A 23,817-nucleotide genomic window follows, 5' to 3' on the forward strand; every position below is an offset into this window, starting at 1 on the left:
ATGGCCTTTGATTAGAACTAGGAAAATTTAGGAATGTAATGAAGATTAAGCCAGTGAATGGTAGAGGGCAAAAAAAACTGGGAAGATCTCTGATAGGGTAGAAGGCAGGAGACATTAAATGACAAAAGGTTTCAAAGTGCAAGACCATGGAATTGGTAATGGGACAAGTAAAGAAACAAAAGATGTGTCTAGAGGAACTGTGAATGGTAGAATCATGAGCAGTTGCTGTCCAAAAGGGAATAAACAGAACAAAAAACTTAAGGAAAGAAAGAGAAAACAACTGGGAGCAAAAATAATGATCTGAAATTGTTGAACTCGGTATTGAAGGCTCTGACGTGCCTTATCAAAAGTAAGATTCTGGAACATGAGCCAACAAGGGGAGTTTCATTGTCATTTGCTTCCTGCAGTGTTCCAGAGAGGTCAGAGTAAGAAGCCAGTCATGGATGTTGGACAAGCAGTGTGATAAATCAGAGTAAGAAGGGGTAGAAGAGAGATCTGGGATTTATCTGTATATTGGTGGAATTGGATGACTTTTCAGACCCCTAGTGGCAAGGGGCAGAAAATAGGTTAGAAATAGGGGATCAAGGATAGAAACTTGGAAAACTCCAGAGATAATCGTATGAAAATGGGAAGAAAGGATATTCCCTAGCTACAGTGAAGGCATTGAGCTGCACAGTAGAAGAGAGGCATTGAGGGAGAATGGTGTGCTTCAGTGTCAGAATCTGTAGACAAGTCGTGAAGGATTAGGAAGAATCGTCCACCATGCTCACAGTCACATAGGATGTTGATTGTGGCTTTGAGGAACATTTCATTGCTGTGATGGGAGCAGAAACCTGATTAGAAAGAAATCATGGGAATTGTGGGAACGCTTTTGAGGTGGGAACATGTTCACACTTTGAAGAAAGAAGGCGGGTTGGAGATGTGGTAATTTGTAAGGATTGAGAGGTTAACGGTGGGTTTTTAGAGGAGTAGTAGAATGATAGGGGAAAATTCCAAAGAAATGAGAGTTAATATTGGGTAGCATGGGGACCAGGAAGGGAAATTAATGTCTGCATTGAGAGCTGGTGAGTCAGGTGACTGATGCAGTTTTAAGTATTAGTGATTATCTAAAAGTTTAGATTTTTCTTTAATTTGGCAATAACTAAAAACTACTCATTGAGAAGTTGAGTTTTATTCCAACTTTAAACTAGGGGTGTACACACTCAGGGCAACTGCAGCTAGTTAATTATGTAGCTAGCTTAAACTGGTTTCAGAAACTTGAATCAGTAGATTTCAGAGTATAAAACAGACCTTGAGTGTAAAGTGGTGCTTGGTGAATGAGTGAGGGAGTTTGGTGAAGAGAGGAAGGAGGGGTGTGTTTCATCTACATTTTTCAGCCACCAGTTGAAGACTTAGTGCAGGGAAGATGCTGATTAATGATTCAAGAATAGGCTTCTCTATACCTAGTATTTTATGATGACAAAGGGCTAATTAATTTTACTGTAAAAGTGCCTTTGGGGTAAGTGGCCATCATATGATACAATTTTACATACGTTTGAAAGTGAGGTTGTTCCATCTGAAGCCAGGATGCTAAATTCGAACAAAGTATATTATGTTATGAGGGGCAAATTGGTTGAGGGGATTGGGAAAATACATTAAAAGGTGTGTTGTACCTAGGCAATGGATAATCTCTGAAGAATTATTACATAGTTTACAGCAACTGTATCATCCAATCACAGATTTCCTACAGTGCTGAAAGAGACCATTCGGCCCATTGAGCCTGCGTTGACAACAATCCACCCAGATCCTTTGCCTATAACCCCACCTATTATCCCTGTCACTAGGGGCAATTTAGCATGGCCAATTCACCTAACCTTTAGACTAGACTGCACGCAGACAATGTGCAGACTCCACACAGACAGTCACCCAAGGCTAGAATTGAATGTGGTCCCTGGCACTCTGAGGTAAAGGTGCTAACCACTGTGCCACCATGCTGCCCAAACTGCATTTTTTTCATGGCATAAAATTCTAAAAAGAAATAATCAACTATGGCTAACAGGAATTAAGGTTTGTATAACATTTAAAGAAATAGCAGTAAACCTGACTGTTGGGAAGATTTTAGAATACAGCAAAGGAGGGCCAAGAAACTAAGAGGGAGCATAAAAAATGAATGTAAACTAGCAAAGCATAAAAACAGACTATAAAAGCTTCTTTACGTTTGTAAAAAGGAACATTTAGCAAAGCAAACATGGGTCCATTGCAAGCAGAATCAGGAAAATTATAACATGGAATAGAGGAGCTGAATTATTACTTTGTCTGTCTTCACTGAGGAAGATGCAAAAGAATCTCCCAGAATTAGAGATCTGAGAGACCAGGAAGAATGAGGAATTGAAGGAAATTAGATTTAATAAGAAGGCTGTGTTAGAGAAATTAATGGAATCGAAGGAAATCATTGGACCTGATATTCTACATCCCATAATATTGAGAGGTAGCATCAGAGATAATAGATGTATTGGTAATCATCTGTTCCAAGATTCTGGAACAGTTTCAACACATTGAAAGATAGCAAGTGTCACCCCAACTACTTAAGAAAGGAGAGAAAATGAGGAACCTGTTAACCTTTCTTCAGTTGTAGGGAAAAGCTAGAATTTGATCTAAAGGATATGGTAAATGGACACTTTGATAATAATCTGATTGGGTGTGGACTTATAAATGAGCAATCATGTTGACAAACCTGTTGGAGTTTTTTTAGGATGTTATTAACAGAATTGATAAAGGGGAGTTGGTTGACAGTGTATTTGGATTTTCAAAAGTTTGAAGTCCCCCACAGGAGGTTGATTGCACAATTAAAGCACATGGCATAAGCTGCAATTGTGTTAATGTTGTCTTTAATTAACAGAGCCACCCCTCCATATTTTCCGAACTGCCTAAACCTTTGTAAAAATTATGAACCATCTATGTTCAGGTTGAAATCTGTTTTCCTGCAGCCATGTTTCTGCAATAAATCTTAAGTCATACTTATTTATCTGTCTTTACGTGTTACGTGCATTCAGATACAGAGCCTTGAGTTTTGTCCTGTTATTATTTTGTAATCTTAGCCTTATCTGTTGATTTACTGAGACTTCTATTCTTAGCCCATTCCTGTCATGGTCTGTTTATCATATATTAATACCTTCCCTTACCTTGTCTTCACTCTTTGGTAAACAACACTTTGCTACATTTGATCCCTTGCCCCCACTATTTAGTTTAAAACCCTTTCTACTTCCCTAGTTATGCAATTCGCAAGAATACTTGTCCGAGCATAGTTCAGGTGGAGACCATCTCAATGGTACAGTCTTCACTTTGCCCAGTAATGGTGAGGGTGCCATATGAACTGGAACCCGTTTCTTCCATGCTAGTCTTTGAGTCACATATTCATCTCTCTTATATTCTTTGCCCTATGCCAATTTGCATGTGGCTCAGGTAATAATCTAAGAATATTGATTTATTAATTTGTTGCCTAGATTCTCGTATTCACTATACAGAATCTTTCTCCTTGATCTACTAGGTCATTGCTACATGCGTAGACCACAGTAACTGGATCCTCCCCTTGCTGCTGCAGGTTCCTCTCCAGCCCTGAGCAGATGTCCTAAACCCTGACACTGGGTACACAACACAGCCTTCTGGATTGTCACTCTTTGCTGCAGAGAACAATTGCAATGTCAATCCCTCTCACTATGCTGTCCACTACAATGTTAACATTCTTGTTTGCTCCCTTCCCTGTGTCATAGTGCCATGGCCAGCCCAATCACCCACCTTGCTGACCTCACTCTCATCCACACTGAGCATTTCAGACCTTTTTAACGACTGCACTACTATTTGTTTGGTCTCTTTTGTCTATATTGTTCATGATCACATCCTCCTGTTCCTCACTACTGATCAAAACAGACAGACCTGTTCTAAGAGGTGTGACTGTCTTCTGGAATGAAGTGTTTAGGGAGTTTTCCCCCTTCCTTATTCTTGCCAGTGCCTGCAGTTCAGCTTCCAGATCAGTCATCACGATCTAAAATTCCTTCAGCTTACACGTCCTGTCGACATGTTTGTCCTGGATCATCTTGGTGTCCAAAAGCTCCCACGTTCCAGCATTGCAACATAACACCTGTCCTGCCATTGTTGCTTATGTTATTTAGTTAATTTAATTGCTCTCTCATTTACTATAAATTACTGTGCTTATTAAATGCTACTACCACTGACAACTAAATGTTATACGTTTCTTAACTATGCAAGTATGTGTTTTAAGTGTTTATTTTCATAGTTCTATTTAAGTTTCGGTTTCTTTTATCTGTAGACCTACCTTAATCCCTGATCTAAACTAGCTGCAGACTGTTCTTAACTAGGCATTTGCTGCCCAATCACTCTACTGGTTTCTTGTAACATCGCAGCTGTTTCTTTCACTGCTAGCTGATAGTAGCTGAAATGTGGTACTCCTCAACTCCGACTCCCGCAGCTCCACTCTGACTCCCATGAAGGTAGACAGCACTCCAATTCCCAAGCTTTATTTATAGGCACTCAGCTTCTAATTTTCTGCCACCAGTCTGTTCCGACTCCCAGCAATGATTTGAGTTCAGGAGTAGTAGCAAAGTCTCGCTTCGATTGTTTAGACCCTTGGTTAGACCACATCTGGAATAGTGTGTGCAGTTTTGGTCCCCTTAAAGATATTTTTGCTATAAATGGATTGCGACAAAGGGTCACCACTTATTCCCAGGGCTGTCCAATGAAAAGAAATTGGCAACTATTCTTGAGAGTTTCAAAAAATGAACATGCAAACATATGAATTAAGAACAGTCGACCACTCGGCTTTGTGAAGCCGCTCTGTTATTCTGTAAAATCATGGCTGATCTAATTTTGACTTCACTTCATACTTGTGTTTACCCAGACACCTTTCAACACCTTGCTTATAAAGAATCAATCTACTTTATCCTTAAGATGTTCAAAGACTCTACCTCAACCACCTTTTGAGGAAGAGAACTCTAATGTTTCTTGATCCTCTGACAGAAATTTATTTTCTTCATCTCAGTCATAAATGGGTGACAGTGGCCCTGAGTTCCAGATTCTCTGACAAGAAGAAACATCATTTCTACATCCACCCGGTCAAGCAAGTTCTTTAAGGACCTTGTATGTTTCAGTCAAGTCACCTTGTACCCTTTCCTAAACTTGAACAGTAGAATCCTTCCTATGCAGCCTTTCCTCATAAAACAACCTGCCCGTTTCACATATTAATCTTCTCTGAACTCCTTCCAATGCATTTACATCTATCATCAGTTAAGGAGATCAATACTGTATACAGTATTCCAGATCTGGCCTCCCCAATGCTCTGTATTACTTGAGCATAACCTCCTTACTCTTGTATTCAATTTCCCTTGTAATAAACAATAACATCGCACTAGCTTTGCTAATTACTGGCTGCATTTGCACACTAACCTTTTGTGATTCGTGATTCATGCACTAGGGCAATCAGATCCCTCTGCATCTCTGAACTCTGCAATAATTTATGTAAGTTGCTTATTTTGTTCATGCTGCCAAAATCGACAGTCTCTCATTTTCCCACGTTATACTCCATTTGCCAGTTCTTTGGCCATCCACCTAACTTATCTGTATCCTTGTGTAACTTCCTTTTGTCCTCTTGATAGCTTACTTTCCAATCTATCTTTTTGGCGTCAGCAAATTTAGCAATTATGCCATTTGTTCCTTCATTCAGATCATTTTATGGGGATGGTGTGGAGGGAAAAAGCATCGTAATGGATAATCAGCTATGATCGTACTGAACGGCAGACTACGCTCTGAGTTAAATGGTCTACTCCTGCCCTTTCATTCTTAATATACTTCTATATTCTTTAGCTTGTCCGCCAAATCCACTTGGGTCAATATGTAGTCTCTTGATATTGTCCCTTTAGTATTGTGCACTTACAAATCCCTGCACAGCTAATGTGCGGTGCCCCATCCAGAATATTCTGGGTGATCTAACAAGGGTTTTACATTGCTGAAGCACCACCTTGATTTCTTGTCCTCTAGATAGACCAGGATTCCATTCGCCTTTTTGGTTATTTTCTGTACTGTGGGTGATGTCATATTTGCCTACACTGAAATGTATTTGCCATCGTTTAAGCAAATATGCAAAATTATCAGTATCTCTTTGTAATGTTGTGCTTCCATTGAGACTGCTTACAGGTGCTTATCTCTATTAATGACATGCTTAAATGACTTTCTGTCTGATCATCCAAGTTGTCAATAAATATTATGAGACGTTAAGACCCCATCATAGGTATTTGCAGGACACCAGTAGCCACGTCCTTTCAATTAAAATATCTGTCCTGATCCCCAATCTCCATTCCTGCTATTGGACCAATTTCCTAACAAGGTCAATAATTTGACTTTAATTGTGAGTTTCAATTTTATCTAGCCATCTCTTTTGTGCCCATTTTATCTGATGCCTTCTGGAAGTACATATCTTCATGAACATTCTCCTGTTCACTACTTTAATCACCTCTACGAAAAAATCAATCAGACCTATCTTTCATCAATCCATGGTCATCTTCACCAATCTTTGATCATGTGAAAATTTTGAATATATTTAGTCAACATATCCTTAATTTTGAACTTGTTTAGTCAACCTATGAGCTGTCCAAGACTAGGAGCCTTGCATTTAAGATGGTCACTGTTTAATCCAGTTAATGGGGAGTTCAGAAGAGTGGTTAGAATGTAGAACTTGGTGTCACATGGAATGGTTAAGGTGACCTAACGTAGATGATTTTAAGGGAAAGCTAGATAAAGGCATGGGGGAGAAAGTAGTAGAAAAATATGCTGACAGGTTTGGATGAACTAGGAAAGAAAGCAGCTCGTTTGAAGTTTAACAGGTTGGACGAGTTACATCAAAATCTCTCATTGTTGCAGCAATAAAATCAGCATACTTGAATAAGTTGCTTTATATCCCATATCTAAGTTAATAAATCATTTGCAAATTCCATATAATAAATTGAATTTTAGTAGGGATTGCTAGAAATAGTGATTTAATAAAGTTTTGTATATGAAATTACTTCTAACCTGTCATCAAATTTGATCTGTCTTGAAAATCTGGGGCAGGGAGAATTGCTCTGGCCACTTTATATACTGACCTCAAATATATTTAACATATCTCTCATCCCTTTTTACACCTTTGCTGCTGCTAAATACTTAATTCATGGATGAGTACTTCAAAGTCTGAATTTGTTCTTCTGTCTTTAACGTTCTTCCCAGTCCTCATGCGACTCTAATCTGCAAAATCTCCTCTGCAGTTCCAGTATTGGCATCCATCTCCTTATCATCCACTGCATCATTGTTGCCAACTCCTTCAGTCACTGTGATCCCAACTGTAGGAACTCCTGCCTGTATTATTAGCAGAACGTTCTTAAACTTTTCTCTCCTCTTCAAAATAATCTTGGGACCATCTATTCAGTTACACTTTGAGAGGGCTAAAATCTGACATAGTTTTGTAAAATAGATAAATATACGTCCACATCACTATATCTAAAATTTGAAAAGCTAGACAAACCATTTTTAAAATGGTCAAGTCTATGTTTGTCTGTAATCCTTGAACAAAAGGAGCAATCTTGTAGTATTGAAGAAATTTGTACCTCACTAATTATGAAGAGACATTATACTCACTGGGCTGTATAGGCCAAATTAAAAGAGACTTGTATGAAATCCATCTGCGTTTCTTAATCCAGGCTGACTGACCAAAGGTCCCCATATCCTTCCTTTCAATTTTTAATGGTTGAGGTATTTAACCATCTTGGGGACTGAGATGAGAGGTACATATCCCTTGTCAAAGACAATGTGGAGAGTTGAGAGTCATGTGATGTGGGCTGCTAGTTTGTGAAACCAGTAATAACTTGTGGAACTGCAAGATCAGTCTGCTGTTTACCGTCCTACATGTGGCATCACAGAAAAGGCACTTTATGCCCAGGTTTGGATACCTGGTTCCAATGTACATTGCTTCCACTGGAAATTCTGTACCATTATCTTCATGACTGATGCATCTCTACATACCTATCTCATCTTGTCAAGTGAATGAGCCAGCATAAGTTTTCAGCTCTCAGGCCTCTGTGAAGGAATACCTGATTGGATTTTCTTCTGAAGTCTGAATCCATGTGAAACAATCCTCTTTCCTGTGGTCTTTACCTTTGTAAGTCATTTTTTCTCTGTTCATCTTACTCTGTGAAAATATAGGAGGCAATGTTGTGACCATCACCTGCATTTTGAGAGTATGCAAAGAAGTTAACCCTTTAGTTTGCCCTATTTCGTTTGATGTGGTATTATTAATAGTAATATTGGACCACACTAAAATTGAAAGGTTGGAAATATGCCACTGCTAATACAGGAGGAAGCAAATCAAAACTACCTTTTCTGTTAGTGAGAGGAAAAAAATTGTCCTCTGAGCTCTTCTCTCCTCCCCTCCGCGTCTCTAGTAACTTTTATCCAAATCCATCTTGCTTATTTATTCATTGTTCAGAACCCATAATGGTCCTTGTATGTTTCTGCATATGAAGACTGCTATAGTAATCCGGCTCATGATATTCAGAGGAACATAGGCATAACAACTTGGCACTGAACTTATTTTAAGTTTTCATTTTGAAATTTTGTCAGTCCAAGTCTCACTTGTGTTGGTATGTGTCCTTACCTCTTGATGAATTAGGCTCTGATATGTAAACATAAACTTCACAGGATGCTGTATCTAATCCAACTTCACTTGTAACGGATATGTGAAATAGAAATTGATTAAAGACTATGAACCGTGATAGTTATACATTGGATTTTTTTAAATGCCTTTTTAAATGAGCAGAATAATACCTTATAGTGGGGTAATGGCCTCCAAATTATATATATTCAGTGTTCACGCTATTCAGAACAACTTGTTTTAACAACCTAATTTTGCCATTGTAGGGTCACATAAAATAGTCTCATCAAAGTTTCATAGAAACTACTGTAGGCTATATTTTAACCAAGCATGGCTATAAAACAGCAAAATTATATTTAGGTCAGATGTTGACATTGAGTTGATGAAGTAACCATTTGATGAACTCCACTGACATGTCAAAGTTCTAACCAAATTAAACTAATCTTGGCTGCACACTGATTACAGAATTTTGGTTCTGTGAAAATGTACAAGATATCCCTCGGGCATAATTGGAGGATACCTTTTTAATGCAGATTTAACCTAAAAATTAATAACATAAAATTAGTGGCAAAAATTCAGTGGACTATATGGCTTCCTCCTATATCTTATGATCTTATGTCACACAATGACATATAAAAATGTATTTTATATTTTGTTGAAGCTATAATATTCCTAGAGTCTTCAAAAGGGTTAATTGCTTAAACTATTGCCAACATCACAATATGGACTAAAATAAGTTGTATTTTAAGCTAAATCTTGTATGGATTATATCTTCAGTAAATTTAGAGATTTCTATCAGTTTTTAAATTTATGAATTCAGTTATACCTTTACGGAACTTCATTTCTTTTGCCTTTCAGTGAGGGTAATCGAAACCTTGAGCATTTAAACATTTCCTGGTGTGATCAGGTGACGAAGGATGGGATAGAGGCTCTAGTGGGAGGATGTAGTGGTCTGAAGGCCATGTTTTTGAGAGGGTGCACACAGGTTGGTAATTTTTATTTACCAATTTTTAAAATAAATCACATTCTTCTCATCCATTCAAACTCCACTTACAAATGAATACACTGCCATACATTGAGAGAACATAACTGAGAAGCTGTTGATTTGAAGAACCTGAGCTAAACAGGGCCCAAAGCAGTCACAAACTTCCTCTCTCCTTGCTCTTTGCCTTGGTATCATTTTCAGTGTTTGGCTCTGTTGCTTCTGTGATTTTTGTCACTTTTCCAAGTTAATTTGTGCTTTTATATGTTTTTTTCCACAAAGTTTGTGGCATTTCAAGCCTTGATGTTACAGTGTCGCTCATCCCAAAACTGTAAAATTCCACCAGAAGTCAGCAGACCTTTCCATGGACCACTCCTCCAATTCCTTTGGTGGGTGGGTCGATAAAATTCCAGGTCTCCTGTGTGATTGACTTGGAAAGTTTTTTTTTAAGTAACAGCTTCCAGCATGCATTTTCTTGTTTTCGTGTCCTGAATCTATCTAGAGAACTCATTGTTAACTTAGGCCCGTGCTGGTGCACTGTTACAAAATTGTTGCAAATCCCAACCAATGAGAAATACTGATGAGATTTCAGTCAAGGGCATTAATAATGCTGGAATAAAATTGTGCAAATCTTTTGAAGTAGTGGTGCAACCTCCACCTTGGGGTTCTGAATCTGATTCCTTATTGATGAGCGTTACTAGTTCATTAACCAAGATAGTTTATAATATCATGATTGATGCACTTCCTCATAAATTATTAACTAAGGGTACTTGGTGACTGCTTATATCATTGCTGAGGTTAGCACACTGTGGAATATTGTATTTATGCTGATTGATCAAAAAATTAGACATCAAAATCACACTCCAATTGTAGCGTGAGAAATTGATATTGGTGGCTGACAGCCATAACAATTACTGATGCAAAATATTTGCAGGAAAGCTTTTATTCAATTGCTTTGACTTCATAAGGTTCAGCTTCTTACTGTAGTCCTCTCATAGTCCCACGTAGGTGCACAAGCATACTGACACTGAGATGCGGTTGACAAAGGAATTGCCTGCCTGATTGTTCCAATAGAGGTTACTTGATTATCGACCTAAAGCCAGTTGCCTAAGACCAGTCAATTCAAGTAATTAACTGAACCTTTGGAGCTAAAGCTGTGGAAAAAAATCTCCTAATTGTTTCTGATATTTATGTAACATTTCAATTGGGATCTTGATCATTCTCTCATCTGGGCCTTCCTGAGCATGATTTCACTAAGTTTCTCTCTGCTGGCATAAATGTGGTGGTCACTTAGAACATATGAGAAAATTTAAGTGAATTTCCTTTTGTTCACTACTGGCTATACTGTGCTACAGGCAGTCTTCAGACTTGGGACACAATTGATTCCTGAAAACCACAGTTGAAACACCTTAAGTTGTAACTGCTTTTCCGATAGGTACAGTATTAAAAATGGGTGATTGGTTCATGAACACATGTAATAGTCAGTCTTTTAGGTTACTGTGTATGTGCTTGGTCCCAGGCAGTGGTAAGGTATTTGTCTGCAGCTGTTTGTCAGCCAACAAATCCCACGGTAGGAGATTAAATCACACTGATGCGCTAAGAGATGAACTTCACATAGTGCTGGTATATTTACTGTGCTCTCACTGTGACACAAAAATATAAAAAAACGGGTGGTGCAGAGTCTCAAGTTCAAAACCCATGTTGTAAAACTAAAACTGAGTGCAAATTTATAAGTGTTGTAAGTGCCATTCATTATAACTCCAACGTTGTAAAGTTGAGAACTGCTTGTATCTTAAAATAACTATAGGTGCCATCTGCATCCCAAGTGAATAGTGTTCCTTGTATAAATTAAATGCTATATGGGAAATCACTTGTACAAGCTAGAGAATAGGTAATTATGAACAAATAAATCACAAGGCTGAGATAACTGGGAAAACGTAGCTCTGTGTTGAGCTGTTTAGGCAATTATTTTTGTGCAGGTCTTACAATGGCTTCAACATCAACTACTTAGCACCTTTGATATAAAGAAATGTCCCAAGGCATTTCACAGGAACATTATAAAACACAAGCCATATGTGGAGATATTGATTTAGATGACCAAAAACTTGGATCAAAGTGGTAGGTTTTAAGAAGTGTCTTAAAATAGGGAAGTGATGTAGAGAGAGAGACAGATAATTCTGAAGCTTGAGGTTTGGGCAACTGAAGGCATGGTTACCAATGGTAGTGCAATTATGATTGGGGATAGTGAGGAGAGCAGATATCTCAGAGGGTTGATGAGTTGGAGGAGATAATGAAGAGGGGGTTCAACTTCTTTTCTGATGTGGCAAGTGACAACTAAGTTGTAAAAGATAAGTAATTTATTGTAGAGATACTCTGCCACGGTGCTTCAGCTACATCTCCAGGGTAATTTTAGATATTATGCTTTACACGTGTTTATAGCTGAAGAATTGACCATTTTTGTTGGGTCAAATTACTAGATTCACTGTCATACAATTGATGCTCTGGGCATTATGCAGCGAGGCATCAATCTTTGAAGGAAGGCAAACTTCAGATGTGTGTTAATATTTTCTTTTTTGGGACGTGGCTATCACTGACAAAGCTGACATATAATGCCGATTGCTAATTGCCCTGAGAGGCTGATGCACTGCCACCTTGATTCTCTTCAGTCCATGTGATGAAGGTACCTCCATAATGTTGTTAGGTAGGGAATTCCATGATTTTGGGTCAGTAATGATGTGACCAAGTCAGGATGAAGCCTCACTTGGCAGATGTTGTATGTATGTACCAGTTACCTGTTGTGATGAGTTTAGGAAGTGTTGCAAAAAAAAACATGGTAATTGTCCTGTAGATAGCAGTACACATGCAGAAATCAAGTGGAGCTGTTTGTCCCAGATGGTGTTGAGCGTTGCTGCAGCTGTCTTATTTAGGCAAGTAGAGACTATTCTAGGATAGTTCTGAGTGATTTGTGCCTTGAAGATGATAGAACTATAGAAGACTCTCTTCTAATTCTAGACTTCCCAACCAACTGTCCTATCTGTTCCCCTTAAATTCTTGAAAAAGGTCGATCAAATCATTGGCTAACCATCTAAATTCAGCCTATTTTGTCCTGTTTGGGTGAAGGTTACAAAGAGGCCTGGCCCTGCATAGTCCTGGCTTGAGATGAGGGTGTTAGGAAAGTAATTTGCTGGGTTGGAATTTTGACACTGCCTTCAGCTTATTTGTCTGTGTGTGTGTGTGTGTGTGTGTGTGTGTGTGTGTGTGTGTGTGTGTTTTTTGGGGGGTTGGGGGGGGGGGGGGGCGAGGCTGGTGGATGTTTGCCAGGATGTTCACCCAAATTTAAAATGGTTAAGAACACGTGACAGCAGGGGTCCAGGAAAAAGTGCTATCCCTGTCCCAGCTGCAGTCAGTGTCAGCACTTGCTGTTGTCAGGATTGCCAGTGAGGAATCACATCCAACATTTGGAAGAAGGTAGGATGTCATTTTCTTTGGATGCAAAATAGTTTCAAAGGGTGTTCTTTAGATTCATTTGGATTATTTTCATGAGACCCCAGTGTTGAAAACTGCCCAGGTATGTCCTCTACAAAAGAAACAGAACAAATCCAACCTGCCAGTTACCACCCCATAAGTCTACTGTTGATCATCAGTAAAATGATGGAAGGGGTCATCAACAGTGCTTTTAAGCATCACCCACTCAGCAATAACTTGCTCGTACACACTCGATTTAGGTTCTATCAGGATCACTCAGCTCCTGACCTCATTGCAGCCTTGGTTCAAACATGGACATGAGTTGAATTCCAGAGGTGAGAATGACAGCCTTTGACATCAAGGCAGCATTTGACCAAGTATGGCACCAAGGAGCCCAGGCTAAACTGGAGTCAGTTTAAAGCTGGGAGAAATCCCTCTACTGGTTAGTCATACCAGGCACAAAAGAAAATGATGTGGTGGTTAGAGGTCAATCATCTTAGCTCCAGTACATCACTGCAGGATTTCTTCAGGGTGGTGTCCTAGTCCACCCATCTTCAGCTGCTTCAACAATGACCTCCTTCCATCATAAGGTCAAAAATGGGGATGTTTGCTGATGACTGCACTATGTTCAGTACCATTTGCGACTTCTCAAAATACTGAAGCAGTCTCTGTCCAAATGTAGAAAGACCTAGACAATATTCAGGCTTGGGCTGACAAGTGGCAAGTAACATTTACACCATGCAATGACCATCTCCAGCAGAGAGGATCTAACCAGCATCCCTTGACATTCAATGGCATTACAATCACTGAACCTACCACTATCAACATCCTGGGTGTTGGTATCGATTAGAAACTGAACTGGACTCGCCGTATAAATACTCTTATTATCAGAGCAGGTCAGAGGCATAAAAATGTAATGCAACTACAGATCAGACTGGTACATCAGCAAGCTTGTTGCGAGCAAAGGCCTTTAGGACATTTATTTTAATGTTAAAGTATTGATTTTTAAAGATTTAAGTTTTAGTAAGTTAATTACCAATGGAAACTTGTGAACCATGGTCTGTTCTAGTATTATCATTATTTTTCCTCTGCCGTTTTCATTCTCCTATACCACCTTTTTCTGATATGCTCCAAAACTTTATCCTGACACTTGTTTCGCCCATTCTATTATGTTCCTGTGTAAATTTTTATTTGCATATCAATGATGCTCAATGCGGCCGTTTGATCAGCACCACTTGCTCCGGGAGCCTTGCTGTTCTGTCTGACTCCCTGGTCACCACAATTCCTAGGTCACTTGAAATGTCTCAAAGTTTGATGTTACCAATACTAAAACCCTCTGTTCCAACTGTGATCAGTAATATGTCACTTACCTTATGAGTGCCTCCTCTGAGTATCTGTAAAGCTATCATGATACATTATTAACAGCATTTCTTGGCTCACTAGCTCAGATGTAGTTTAATGCTGCTTGGAGCTTCTATTTTTAACTGCATGGTTCTTGCGACAATGTGTCCCAAGTTTGCAGTGTTTCCTTATTTCAGTTTTGCTAGAAATATTTGTAGTGCTGAGCCAAACAATTTGTCATTGGTGGCAGCATAATGATTGCTTTGTCTTGCTTTGAGATATCGCAGGTTGCCTGATGTATTAAATCCAGAATCACTATTGAGGAGAAGCTGTTGGGGCTTACAAGCATTTCACCAACAAACTGGTTACCTGGGAATTGAGTCTTATTTGCACAGCGTGTAGTAGCCACATTGTGACCTTAAGTAGCTTATGCTTAGACTTTGTCTACCATGGAGAATAAGCTACGTGCTGTAATAGTAAATCATTTCACTTTGATTTGGTATGTTGGTCAAGCCCAAATTTCATGCATAAATTGTGCTGTGTTGCGTTTCTCTCAGGATAATTAAGGTGCAGAAATGTTACTCATCATTGCATGCTTCTTCATTCAAAGCTCCTATTACTGTTCCAATGGTCTTGGAGCTGTGAAAGTCTAGCTAGATAAAATCTAGAATCTTTGCCTTTCTTGGCAGATGTTTGTATATAGAAATATGGTAACCTATTAAAATACTATTTGCCTAAAATGACCATAGAAAAGCATATTCTAAAATGCTGGGATGAATTTCAGCATATTCTGCTTGGCTCAAGTCCATACATTGAGTCAATACGCTGTGCCATCATGCTGCCCAACAGCTGATAAGAGCTGTCAGAAATGATGGACAGGTAAAGACCAAATGCTCCATCCAGTCTGTCCAAAACATGCACTACCCAATGCATCAAAATATATAAGTGCACTCCCCACCCCATATGGTACCTTGTGTCATATCCTGAGAGAACATGTAGATAAAATCTGGAGTTTAGAGGGGGCTCATATAATTCCTTTCTGAAATATCTTGGGTGATCAGAACTAATCCAGGGGACCATACTGTTCCTGCCTAACTTTACAAAGTCACCCTAGCCAGAAGATTGTATCAGCTCTCACTTGAATAAATTCAGTAAATTCACAAGCTTGAAGTGTGTTCCACATGTTTGTCTCCAAGCCACACTCCACCCAAACTTGGAAATATATGTCCATTCTTTCACTACTGCTGGATTATATCCCTGTACCATGTGGGCTACAGCAGTTCAGGAAAGCTGCTCACCGCTGCCACCTCGAGGGCAATTAATGGTGATTAATAAATACTGGCCTAGCTAATGATACCCACATCCTATGAAAGTTTTTTTAAAAAAGGCATTGATCAGCAGTGCAATCTGCAACTTCCCTCCAAATTTCTCACTGTCCTGACTTGAAAATAAATTACCATTGTTATTCAGATGAAGTGTTATGTCAGTGTTCTCAAAGAAATTGGGAGGAGTCTTCCAATTAAGATTTCACATCTGAGAAATTGAATTAAACACTTATTTTGATTGACTCTGCTTATATCGGCTGTGAAATTGTTTTTTCACCATTCTAGGACCTTTTGTACAAATTGTAACATTTGAGATAAGAAAAATAGAAATTTGTGATATTGTACAGCGACCAATAACTTCCTCCTAAACATGTCCATTGAAACTATTCACCCTGCTCTGTCCCAGCACACCCAAGAATATTCTGTCCTTGTTAAACAAGTATTTAATGGACTAAATTAAATGGACTATTAAAAAGACATTAAACCACAAACATAGTCAAAATTCAAAATTAAATCAATTTTATGATTTATAGCTAGCTTAACCCATTTAACTTATGAAGTGTTAACTGAACATAGCTTCTGCTGTTCAGTGTTGGCTAACCGGTAAATATTTGTCTTATTCTGCTGATTTCTTGCTTGCTGCCACATAATTTCTTTGTTTTTCATACGTGACTATATTTTATAAAATACTGATGAAAAATGCCCCCTTTTTTTTGAATCAATTTAACAGAATGATGCAATTTTTTTACAAATGAGTATCTCTAGTTGAAAAGATGTTTTTAATGTACTAAAAAGCATGACAACAAACATTGGTACTTCCATTCAGACCTGTTTTGATTGCTGTTGTGGTCTGATGCCTTGTTTCAGAGAGTAAGTACAGTTGTTTTTTTTTGCAACAGCTGGATGATGACTCATTGAAACACATACAGGTTCACTGTCCAGAACTCGTGACACTTAATTTACAGGCATGTTCAGTAAGTATTTATTGAATTACTTATTTTAGAGTCAAAGTGTACTTTTTCTCTTGTTTTAGTTCTAGTGTTTGTATTTACTGCCAGAGATCCTAGTTAGTAGGAACATTTCTGTTATGTAATATAGAAAATGTTGGCAACCAATAACTGCTTTATGCTTATAATTTGCACTGTTACATTTTTGGCTATCAAAAATCTGTGGATCTCAATTTGTTATTGTGATTACCATTGATTTAATGTAGAATCTATGTAACTTGTGGAACAAGGAGGAAATAGAACATAGAACACTACTGCACAAACAGGCCCTTTGGCCCACGAGTTGCGCCGATCACATCAACACCTACCAATCTATAGACCTATCTATAACCCCCAATCCCATTAAAGAAGAGAAACAAAGTGATAGAATTTGCTCGTGTTCCGAGCTATGCATGCCCAATTTTTCCAAAAGATGGAAGGGAAGTTAGATGTGTTTTTTGCATTCCCCTCTTTGGTTGCACCCATATTACTTACAATAACCTAGCTGGAACTTAGTCAGTGGAATGTGCAGAAGAATGGTTAGGGTGAATTGACTAAAAATGTTGGCTATTTTTGTAATGAAGTTCATGATTTCCATTGTCTTTTCTCTGAACAAACTAGTTTTAGGTTTTTAAACATAAATTAATAGGGCATTGTTGTTCCTTTTGCTTTGTCCTTGATGGCTAAGTTCCACTTCAGTGTAATGGCAGTTCGATTCAGTTTTTAATCTAATTTTATACTTGGTAATTAGTAATCCAAGACATTTATTCTTTTGACACATTCAGCATCCTGGTTGATTGGTTAAGAATGAAAGGTTCTACATTTGCTGATTACAATCACCATTTAACAGCTGGCCTGTCTTACAGTGCAAAGGGGATGCTTGACCCACAAGAACCCGAAAGCAGCTCATGTTGCCTTAATGCTTGTTTAATAACTCTTAACTGACTATTTTAAAATCAGGACTTGTTTTATTTGATCATCTTCCTCTGCATGTCCAAAAAATTTCAACATTTGGTATTTTTATCAGTGTTTCAAAGTTAGTGATTAGAATACTGCCTAGTGCCAGCAATAATGACTTTGCTTCAACATTGTAAACATTGTGCAAAATGTTGCAAGACATTTGCCTGGCCATAAGGATGTCACAGATGCCTTTTGATTATTTAATATTAAAGTCTGGTCAAATTAATTGGTACCAAAAAAGACATTCCTGCAAGAGTGAACTCCTTGGCAATATTGGATCCTACACCATAGTCTATTGAAAATGTGTGTTGCATTGAACTAGCTTTATGGACCCCTCACTTCATGTGCTGTTATAAACATTGCAGTTCCAAGGATACTAATCGTTCTTCTGTAATAGTTGAACTCACGTGATCAGTCAGGAAAACTGCCACAGCTGCAGCTCCAGCTCAATACCTTGAAGATCAATGAAAATAAGTATGAATTCTATTTATCTTTACAAGATCTTTAGTGTGACCCTTTTTATCTGGAGTTTTGCAAAATGCAAGAATATTGAGAATGTACATGCAGGCATCATACAAGTTGCTGCTATAGATTAATGTCCTTTCAGTTGCCCTATGGCAATATTGCCCCTTTTTTGGGATCAGAGTTGAAGAAGGATGGGCAAATGAGCAATGACCGTGACAGCAAGTAGATCAAAGGTACACTACCAATAAAACATTGGTTGCATATTTTCATGCATCTCTCACCATTTAAGCCAGCAGCAAGTTGGCAGGTGCAGAGTCAATCAAGAGTTCAATCAAGTATCTGCCCAAATTTTTAGCCTGGAATTGACTGGTTTTAATTTGTTAACCTGGCTTTAGAGAGGCATATGTTTTAGCACTCTAGTTGCTTTCAGCAAGTTATCCACAAATTCTCTTATTGATTCTGTCAAATTGCTGTCAACTTCTGTCAAACAGATTTTTATTTGATTTGTAGCTAACTTGATGATCTAAAGCAACTATTAACCTGTAATTCTGTTTGCCTTCAAAGCAAATCACAGATGAAGGATTAGTAAGTGTTTGCAGAGGCTGCCATAAACTCCAGTTTCTCTGTGTGTCTGGATGTGGAAACATTACTGATGCTTCCATAACTGCGTTGGGATTGAATTGTCCTAGACTAAAGTGAGTATGGCCATCAGACGTACAGTTAGTCTTTATAGAAGCTCCCTAATGTTGAAAGTATAAAGTTGTCAAGCAGTTGCAATAACTGCTATTTATGTTCATGTGCCACCTTAATGTAACAAAGCATCCAACATTTTGCATTTGGGTGGTCGATCCAGTTTCAGAGGAGGAATAATTAAATTTTGGTCCATTTTGATGCAATTACCTTTGGGAAGCGTTAGCAAGGGATAGGATATGTTCAGTTTCCATTAGGTATACTATATCCAGCTCTTAGAGGATCACTGTGTTTCAGAATGTAGAAAAATAATTGATTCTGTTTATTGTTTTAAGCTTATTTATTAGTGTCAGAAGTAGATTTACATTAACACTGCAATGAAGTTACTGTGAAAATCCCCGAGTCGCCACACTCTGGTGCCCGTTTGAGTGTACAGAGGGAGAATTTAGCATAGCCAATGCATCTAACCTGCACGTATTTCGGACAGTGGGAGGAAACTGGAGCACCAGAGGAAACCCAGGTAGACACTGGCAGAGCGTGCAAACTCCACACAGACAGTGACCCAAGCCGGGAATCAAACCCAGGTCCCTGGTGTTGTGAGGCAGCGGTGCTAATCACTGTGCCACTAAGTCACCATGTGAATTGGGATTATGAAAAAAAAAGTTTAATAGAAACGAAGAAACATAGAAAAACTACAGCACAATACAGGTTCTTCAGCCCACAAAGTTGTGCCAAACATGTCCCTACCTTAGAGATTACTAGGCTTACCTATAGCCCTCTATCTTACTAAGTTCCATGTACTTACCTAAAAGTCTCTTAAAAGACCCTATCGAATCCGCCTCCACCACTGTTGCCGGCAGCCCATTCCGTTCACTCACCATCCTCTGAGTGAAAAACTTACCCCTGACATCTCCTCTGTACTTAGTCCCCAGCACCTTAATCCTGTGTCCTCTTGTGACAACCATTCCAGCCCTGGGAAAAAGCCTCTGACTATCCACTCGATCAATACCTCTCAACATCTTATACACCTCTATCAGGTCACCCCTCATCCTTCGTCTCTCCAAGGAGAAAAGGCCGAGCTCCCTCATCCTATCCTCATAAGGCATGCTTCCCAATCCAGGCAACATCCTTGTAAATCTCCTTTGCACCCATTCTATGGCTTCCACGTCCTTCCTGTACTTACTGAGCACAGTACTCCAAGTGGGGTCTGACCAGGGTCCTATATAGCTGCAACAGTATCTCTCAACTCCTAAACTCAATCTCTCGATTGATGAAGGCCAGTACACCGTACGCCTTCTTAACCACAGCTTCAACCTGTGCGCTGCTTTGAGCATCCTATGAACTCGGACCCTAAGGTCCTTCTGATCTTCCACACTGCCAAGAGCCCTACCATTAATATTATATTGTGCCCTCCTATTTGACCTGCCAAAATGAACCACTTCACACTTATCTGGATTGAACTCCATCTGCCACTTCTCTGCTCAGTCATGCATCCTGTCAATGTCTCGCTGCAATCTCTGACATCCCTCCACATTATCCACAACACCTCCAACCTTTGTGTCATCAGTAAACTTACATCTCCACTTCCTCATCCAGGTCATTTATAAAAATCACAGAGTAAGGGTCCCAGAACAGATCCCTGGGGCACTCCACTGGTGACCGATCTCCATGCAGAATATGACCCATCTATAACCACTCATTGCCTTCTGTGGGCAAGCCAGTTCTGGATCCACAAAGCAATGTCCCCTTGGATCCCATGTCCCCACACTTTCTCAGTAAGCCTTGTCAAATGCCTTGAAATCCATATATACTACATCTTCTCTTCCTTCATCAATGTGTTTAGTCACATAAGAACATAAGAAATAGGAGCAGGAGTAGGCCATCTGGCCCTTCAAGCCTGCCCCGCCATTCAATAAGATCATGGCTGATCTGTCGTGGCTCAGTTCCACATTCCCGCCCTCTCCCCATGACCCTTAATCCCCCCTCTCATCAAAAACCCATCAACCCGCGTCTTAAAAATATTTAGCGAGGTAGCCTCCACCACTTCAAGGGGCAGAGAATTCCAGAGATTCACCACCCTTTGAGTGAAGAAATTCTTCCTCAACTCCGTTCTAAACCGCCCGCCCCCCCTTTATCTTGAGGCTGTGCCCCCAGTCCTACTGTCCTTTCTGAGCGGGAAGAGTCTCTCCACCTCTATCCTATCCATCCCATTCGTCATCTTATATGTCTCAATGAGATCTCCCCTCATTCTTCTAAACTCTAACGAGTACAAGCCTAGTTTATTCAGCCTCTCCTCGTAGCTCAACCCCCTCAACTCCGGCATCAGCCTAGTAAACCTCCTCTGCACTCCCTCCAAGGCCAAAATATCCTTGCGTAAGTACGGCGTCCAAAACTGCACACAGTTCTCCAGCTGCGGCCTCACCAATGCCCTATATAGCTGCAGCAAGACCTCCCTACTTTTATATTCAATCCCCCTCGCTATGAAGGCCAGCATCCCATTTGCCTTCCTGACCACCTGCTGCACCTGCAAGCTGGGTTTTTGCGACTCATGCACAAGGACCCTGAGGTCCCTCTGCACCGTCGCCTGCTGCAGTTTTTCTCCATGTAAGTAATAATCCTTCCTACATTATTCCTACCAAAGTGGACCACCTCGCACTTGCCAACATTAAATTCCATTTGCCATTTCCTGGCCCATTCGCCCAGCCTATCTAGATCCTTCTGTAAACTCTCCACACCCTCCACGCAATTTGCCGTTCCACCAATCTTGGTGTCATCAGCAAAAAATCTTCAAAAAATTCAGTCAGGCTCCTAAGGCATGATCTGCCTTTCACAAAGAAATGCTGACTATTCTTAATCATATTATACCTCTCAATGTTCATAAATCCTGCCTCTCAAGATCTTCCCCATCAACTTCCCAACCACTGAGGTTAGACTCACTGGTCTATAATTTCCAGGGCAATCTCTACTCCCTTTCTTGAATAAAGGAACAACATCCGCAATCCTCTGGAACCTCTCCCATCTCCATTGATGATGTAAAGATCATCGCCAGCGGCTCAGCAATCTCCTCCCTCACCTCCCATAGTAGCCTGGGGTACATCTTATCCGGTCCCGGTGACTTATCTAACTTGATGCTTTTCAAAAACACCAACACATCCACTTTCTTAATATCTACACGCTCAAGCTTTTCAGTCCACTGCAATTCTGCACAACAACCATCAAGATACTGTTCCATAGTGAATACTGAAGTAAAGTATTCATTAAGGACCTGCAATTTCTTCAGGTTCCATACAAACTTTCCCACTGTCACACTTGATAGGTCCTATTCTTTCACGTCTTATCCTCTTGCTGTTCACATATTGTAGAATGCCTTGGGGCTTTCCTTAATTCTGCCTGCCAAGGCTTTCTCATGACCCTTTCTGACTCTCCTAATTTCCTTTCTAAGATCCTTCCTATTAGCCATATACTCTTCTAGATCTCTAACATTACCTAGCTCTCTGAACCTTGTGAAAGCTTTTCTTCTTGACTAGATTTGTTACAGCCTTTGTACACCACGGTTCCTGTAACCTACCATAACTTCCCTGTCTCACTGGAATGTTGCTGTGCAGAACTCCAGGCAAATATTCCCTGAAAATTTGTCACATTCCTTCTGTACATTTCCCTGAGAAAACCTCTTTCCAATTTAAGCCTCCAATTTGCTGCCTGATAGCCTCATAATTCCCCTTACTCCGTGCACTTACTTTGGAAAATAGATTTAGCATGACCTATTTGAATTTTTCAAAATCTTGAAGGAAATTGGCAAAGCCGTTTCGGGAAAGTTAAATACATAATGAAGGAACATAATTTTGAAAATGAAGTGTAGAGTATGGAGAGAATCAGGAAATCTTTTCATCAGTAAAGGGTACAAATTGTAAATTAATGTGTTTAACTGTGACTGGCGCAGGGTGAGAGGGCATTAAGCAGATGTACCTGTGCACCTATAAATAACCACTGATTTGGGATTAGGAGGTTATGCTTGTAATTGCTAATCATGTAAATAAATACTAATAAATTTATAAAATAGGCTCCACTTGTATTCTTCACCAACTGGCTTTCTGGAACATAAATGAGCAATATAGAACGAATGACTAAAGAGGCCACCGAAATCTGTAGTACAAATGGGAGATGAAGCAACTGAATTAATATAGAGAAAAGTTTGAGGAATATGGTGGTATGAGGAGTAGATGCCAATTAGATTTACCAAGCATAGATAAATTTATTGAATAAACACTTTTTTTTTCTTGTTTCTAAATAAAGTTGTGTATGTGTTTAACATTAGCTCTCTTAAAAATGGATAATGTTGTTTTAATACTGGTAAACTTGTGCAGATTTGGTGATCATTGCTTCAGCCATAAAATTAAATATGTGTATTTTAAAAGCAAATTACTGCAGGTGCTGGACTCTGAAACCAAAAGCGAAAATGCTGGAAAATTTCAAATCTGGCAACATCTGTAAGGAGAGAGAAGAGCTGCCATTTTGAGTCCAGATGACCCTTTGTTAAAGCTGATGCTGTATTTTAAATTCTTTGAAACTAAGAAATGGCCTTTAGTCATTAGATGCAAATTTGTCATTTTATTCTCCAATTTTTCTCTTTTTTGCCCTCTTTTATAAATCTTACCGAGGTATGGTTTTAGAGAAGGTTGAAGGCATGTAATAGATAATTCAAGTATTTTAGTCATCTGCTCATCTTGGAAAGAGCTGTAGGGTGCTTTTCCACAATGAATTGTTTCCCAACTGATATTTTACCTCTGTCCAACTGATGTTTGTCCACAGTGTATTGTTCAACTCAGATTTGTTTGTTCTCAAAATGTGGGTGACACTGCAAAGATTCTCTTTATGGCCCATTGTGAGTTGCCATGAGAAGCTGGTTGTGTTTTTTTCCTTGAATCAGTGTAA

At 39.3% G+C, this 23,817-nt stretch overlaps 1 protein-coding gene across 6 annotated transcripts in view; it reads left to right on the forward strand.

Annotated features, from left to right (window-relative positions):
- LOC145346439 (F-box/LRR-repeat protein 2) overlaps nt 1-23,817 on the forward strand; it is a 199,102-nt gene that overhangs the window by 100,531 nt on the left and 74,754 nt on the right. For all 6 annotated transcript variants that reach the window (XR_013887694.1, XR_013887695.1, XM_080193639.1 and 3 more), the window contains 3 exons: nt 9,530-9,656; nt 16,684-16,758; nt 18,760-18,890. Coding sequence is in view for 4 of the 6 variants with exons in the window: in XM_080193639.1 (XP_080049765.1) it covers nt 9,530-9,656; nt 16,684-16,758; nt 18,760-18,890 (333 nt within the window). In the remaining 2 variants the exon portion in view is untranslated. The remainder of the gene's footprint in view (nt 1-9,529; nt 9,657-16,683; nt 16,759-18,759; nt 18,891-23,817) is intronic.

The sequence above is a fragment of the Carcharhinus amblyrhynchos genome, chromosome 8, assembly GCF_965287045.1.
Source record: "Carcharhinus amblyrhynchos chromosome 8, sCarAmb.v2.hapA, whole genome shotgun sequence".
Lineage (NCBI taxonomy): Eukaryota > Metazoa > Chordata > Chondrichthyes > Carcharhiniformes > Carcharhinidae > Carcharhinus > Carcharhinus amblyrhynchos.